The 5048-nt window shown below is 40.6% G+C and overlaps 1 protein-coding gene across 1 annotated transcript; it reads left to right on the forward strand.

Annotated features, from left to right (window-relative positions):
- Nucleotides 1-284: 284 nt before the first annotated feature.
- LOC104422271 (TATA-box-binding protein) lies at nt 285-4706 on the forward strand. The gene is given in 11 exon segments (XM_010034540.3): nt 285-564; nt 908-1034; nt 2153-2240; nt 2373-2444; nt 2932-2982; nt 3326-3370; nt 3462-3554; nt 3704-3752; nt 3755-3803; nt 3893-3966; nt 4490-4706. Coding segments are annotated over 10 exon segments (606 nt in total). The 5' UTR covers nt 285-564; nt 908-957; the 3' UTR covers nt 4498-4706.
- Nucleotides 4707-5048: the final 342 nt, after the last annotated feature.

A 5048-nucleotide genomic window follows, 5' to 3' on the forward strand; every position in this document is an offset into this window, starting at 1 on the left:
AAAAGAAAAAAAATCGACATCGCTGTCAAGCCCGTCATGTGCAATGCGCAGGATACAGACAGAACAACGGAACGCGTTTCCGCAATGACGTGGCGCGCGGCCACTGGACGGTCACGCCGCGACCCCCTGTACCCCCAGCATTCCCCCGCACTGCATTCCCGAAAACAACCCTCTCGACAGGCCGGCGGGGCCCACGGCGGGGAGGGCACTTTGGGAACCTGAATATAAGCAAAGAGGGGCTGTCCCAAGAACCTACGCAACCTGCCTCGCCTCCATAAGCGACCGCCGCAGCCTCTTCTCCCTCACTTCTCTCACCAATCTCTCCTCTCTCTTCTCTCTTCTCTCTCTCTCTCTCTCCCTCTACCTCCCTCCCTCCCTCCTTCTCCCTCATCCCTCTCTCATTTTTAAGCCTCCAGATACAAATCTTTCATCTATAAACATATAAAAGACGCGCCTTTTCGAACTTTTGGCGCTCCACCCGCCCGTTTTCTTCCCTTGATTCTGCTCGGATCTGTCCCCTCTGAGCCGATCCCAACGGTCAAAACCCCGGGTTTCGAAGAAAAGGTCCGATCTTTTCTCGTTTCAGGATCTGGGTCTGTTCTCTTCCGGCTCGTGCCGGATCTTGAACAACTGGGTCGGTGATGGAAACTTGGTAGTTCTTTAAGAAATCGCGGGACTTGGGGTTGGGGAATGTGATTAGGGTTCGGGAAAAGAGATGGGTCGATCTTGTTTTTGCGTTCTTGAGGGGATATGAATTGGGTTCTCCCTGTTGTAGGATCTGAGGGGGATTTTTTTTTTTTTTTTTGGTAAAGAAGAGGGGGGATGTTAGGTTTTCAATTTTTTTTTTTTTTTTTTTGGTTTTTTGTTTTGTTTTTGATCTTGTTTATGCGTTCGTGAAACTCTGTAGGTGGACAGGGTTTCTGTGTTGGATTGTGTGGAGATTTGGAGGGACGAGTCATGGCGGATCAGGCCTTGGAGGGAAGCCAACCGGTTGATCTGTCCAAGCATCCTTCAGGAATCGTTCCCACTCTTCAGTGAGTCTTTGTCATTCTCTGGTTTACTTGAGAGCCCGTTTCGACGTTGCTGTAGCTGTGTCGGTCTTGCGAGGTCGTCATAAGTTTTCTTGTATGGATTGGCAAAGTCCTTTTTTAATGCGATGGAATGATTTAAGGAAGTCAATGAGTTTTAACCATTTGATTTACTTTATAAAATTAATTTTCGAGGATGAAAGTGGAAATTCTTTTGAAAGGTTTTGGTATTTCAAGACCGAAGAGTTGATAGAAATCTATAAAAGTTGGAAAATTGGAGATGCAAATGCTCTTAGTTAGTTCCTGAGAACTAAATTTTGAACTGCTGCAGATCTTTCACCTATGATTTTCGTGCTTTGGAATGCTTGCTGTGCATTCTTTTGGACCTGATGTAACTCTTTGGAAGCTGAAGCAGCTTCTCAAAATTTTCTTTGATACAAACTGGGCTCATAAATGGTTATTTTATGCCCTGGAGTATTTAAATGGATAAATAGAGCAGCTCCATTTCCCAAACTTTAATTCGCCCTTCCACAGATCTTTCAAAGTTGTGTCATACGTTCTTTATCATATTGGCTGGGTTCTCGAGATTATGCAAGGGCTACACTAAGTTAGAGGATGTAGGAAAACATGACTGCTGGTAACTAACAACTACTGAGGAATGACTGTAAATTATCTCATGCACAGTGGGGAGGCCACTTTTACTGGTTTAAATCACTGAATATGTGCCTGCTTGCATGTATGAGTATTAGTTAGGGTGTTGTCATCATGGTTTTAAGCTAGTAACAATTCATTTATGCATCTGTAGGTGTGTAGCTCTAGGATCTATTCTTTTGAAAAAGTAGATATACGTCCAAATCTTGTCTTTGCACAATATAATGCTAATGGAATGTCTCATGTGGCCTTATATTATTCTTTTTGCATGCTCATTTGTTTGGCATAGACACGGTGACATAAATTATCTCATGGCAACGAGTGGGTGATATTGTCTTGCCTGGGAAACTATAATCTTCCCTTCCTGAGACAATTTAGATGCTTTACTTTGTTCTTTGAAAGTAATTAAAACACCGCCTATTCTTAATACATGCTGTGCAATGATAATAAGTAGTGTTGTCTTTTTTATCCAGGAACATAGTCTCAACAGTGAATTTGGACTGCAAATTGGATCTTAAGGCCATTGCTTTGCAAGCTAGAAATGCTGAGTATAATCCCAAGGTATTTATCTGAGGCATCACTCCCTTTGTAAATTGTTTCTGACCTAGTTCCTTTTAATTATTTTGGTGACACCATAAATTTACTTTCTTGTACTTACATGGATTAACGTTTCCAAATGTATATCTTTTGCAGCGTTTTGCTGCTGTAATTATGAGAATAAGGGAGCCAAAGACAACGGCATTGATATTTGCTTCAGGGAAAATGGTAAGTCATATTAGATTAGACTCCTAAGCTGTTTCTGTTGGCAGCTGACGTTTCTCTCTGTGTCATTTTTGAATTCATAGAAATCTATCCCCTTGATTGTGTATGCCTGAGTTATTTTTTATTTCAAAATTATTTACTCATTAATTTTGAGTATTTCCCTGATTGAAAAGAAAGCAAGCAATCACCTCTATTCATCTCTTCATCCTTCCAGTACTGACTATGTATAGTTACTAGCTGGCTCTATGGCTAGCAGTCTTTAACATCATAATGATTAGATCGCACAGAAATGCCAAGGGGCACATGATTATGAGGCCAACAATACGTCTCTTAATCATGGGAAGCTTTGTATTGACATTTAATGGTTGCCATCATGATTTGAAAGACGTGTGTACATTCTCCTTGCCATCTTGAACATAGTTTAGGGTCCTACTTATTGCTTCTCTTTAAGGTCGTTGTCTTTGCTTACTGAGTGCGCTATTCTTTTCAGGTTTGTACTGGAGCCAAGAGTGAACAACAATCAAAGTTAGCAGCGCGGAAGGTAACTTGATAAGTGGAATGGTGTATGGCCTCTGACAAATAGCACCATCGTACAAAGTCTCAGTTCACAATTAATTAGTTTTCAATGGAACTGTCGTATATTTGTAGCTGTAAATTAATGGGAATAGAAAAAGTTGATGTGATGGTGTCATGAGAAGCAGTTAGTCTTTGGATTTGTCACAAGCAATCTTCATTGGTACATGAATAAGAGAAAAGTTAGCAATATCTTGACAAAGCCATAAGTTCTGTTGAGGCTGCGACTTTTATCTTGTTTTGGAGTGAAACAGCAATGCAATTTGAGACAATGATCATTTGAAGGCTAACATATTGTTTCTTCCTGCCAGTATGCTCGAATCATTCAGAAACTTGGATTCCCGGCTAAATTTAAGGTACACATGTGTCTCCTTCTTTCTTGTGACAGAATATTGTGGTTGACTTGTTGTAGTTACTGAGTTACTTAATGGTGTTTGTCTTTGCCAGGATTTCAAAATTCAAAATATTGTGGGTTCTTGTGATGTGAAATTCCCCATCAGGCTTGAAGGTCTTGCATATTCACATGGTGCTTTCTCAAGTGTAAGTTGTAGCTGCACATCTTCTTATGATGTCAGGAGCCCTCTGCACTTTTATGGCCTTTTAGTATTCCTAGATTTTCTATTTTAAGGTTACAAGTCATTTTTTGGAACTGTTAGTTGATGTGTCTTTTTGTTTGAATTTTGTGGCAGTATGAACCAGAGCTGTTCCCTGGATTGATATATCGGATGAAACAGCCAAAATCGTGCTGCTAATCTTTGTGTCAGGAAAATTGTCCTCACTGGGGCAAAGGTGATTATCTAGCTTGTACTCATGCATTTGGTTCTGCGGGTGTTTCTGGAGAGTCATATCAGCCTCGCTCATGCTATTTGATTATCCAGGTGCGAGATGAGACGTACACTGCCTTTGAGAACATATACCCTGTGCTCACTGAGTTCAGGAAAATCCAGCAATGGTACAGCTCTTACTGTCTTGGTGCTGCGGCAATCTTTCTTCTTCATTTCCAAATTTGATTGGCTCTGCAAACGTGGGGCTTTTGGCATAACTAAAGGGTCATGTGTCATGTGCATGTCCTGACTTTATCTGGTAGCAGACGAAGTTTGCCCCTTAGCCTTGCCTATGCTTGCAGCTATATTTGCAGCAGCTGCATATGCTATCTGAATAGGAGAACACATGCGTGCATTCGTACATAATGACATACATTTGTATGAACATACATGCACATATACATATGGAAGCAAACGGATGCATATAAACAAACACGCTTATGTATATAGGGTATTGACAATCTTCAATTTATGATTAGTCTTAAGTTTCTGATTGTGCAGAGGTTGTATTAAACAATGTTACTTTTTCACATAGAGGAGGATCACTAAGCTTATGTTTTTTTGGGTCCAACAATAAGCTTATGTTCAATCGCTTATGTGGTCTATGCTTTTATTAGCATCTGAGCTCTGTTGATCTTTATTTGGTGACAGATATCTGATGTCGAGATCAGATTGACGTAATTCGAGCAGTCGTGGGGGGGTGGTAAAGCTTGGCATCGATGGCGGAGACTGGATTCAGTTGTAAATATTGGAGGATAACTCCACTCGAGGCCCTTTCCGATTTAAGATAAATTAAGGGAGAGCAAGAAAGACTAGTTGTTATGTGCAAGTATCTTGAAAGAAAATAGTATTGTTTTGTTTGCTGGCATCCAGTGTGCAAATTTACAGCTTTCTTAAAGTCACCAATGAGAAATACTTAAAAAAAAAAAAAAATTAATGGTGCTGGAGTTGACTTTCTGGACCCTCGCTTCTATTCCTATTTTTGGTACTTTACAAGTGTGTTTTTATCTCAAGAAACATGACCGGAACTTGATCGTGTAAATTGCGTCTTATTCAAAGTAGGCATCATCATGGGTTGGAGTAGAAAGGCTTTATTTATTGAAGTAAGGTTGAGTAGGCAGGCCAAAGCAGATAAGCACCGGTGAAAAAGGGTCCAATCCACGTTCCCATTCTAGCCGTCTCCAACAAAACCTTGTCTTGACTTGTACTC

Source organism: Eucalyptus grandis, chromosome 10 (genome assembly GCF_016545825.1).
Source record: "Eucalyptus grandis isolate ANBG69807.140 chromosome 10, ASM1654582v1, whole genome shotgun sequence".
NCBI classification, from domain to species: domain Eukaryota; kingdom Viridiplantae; phylum Streptophyta; class Magnoliopsida; order Myrtales; family Myrtaceae; genus Eucalyptus; species Eucalyptus grandis.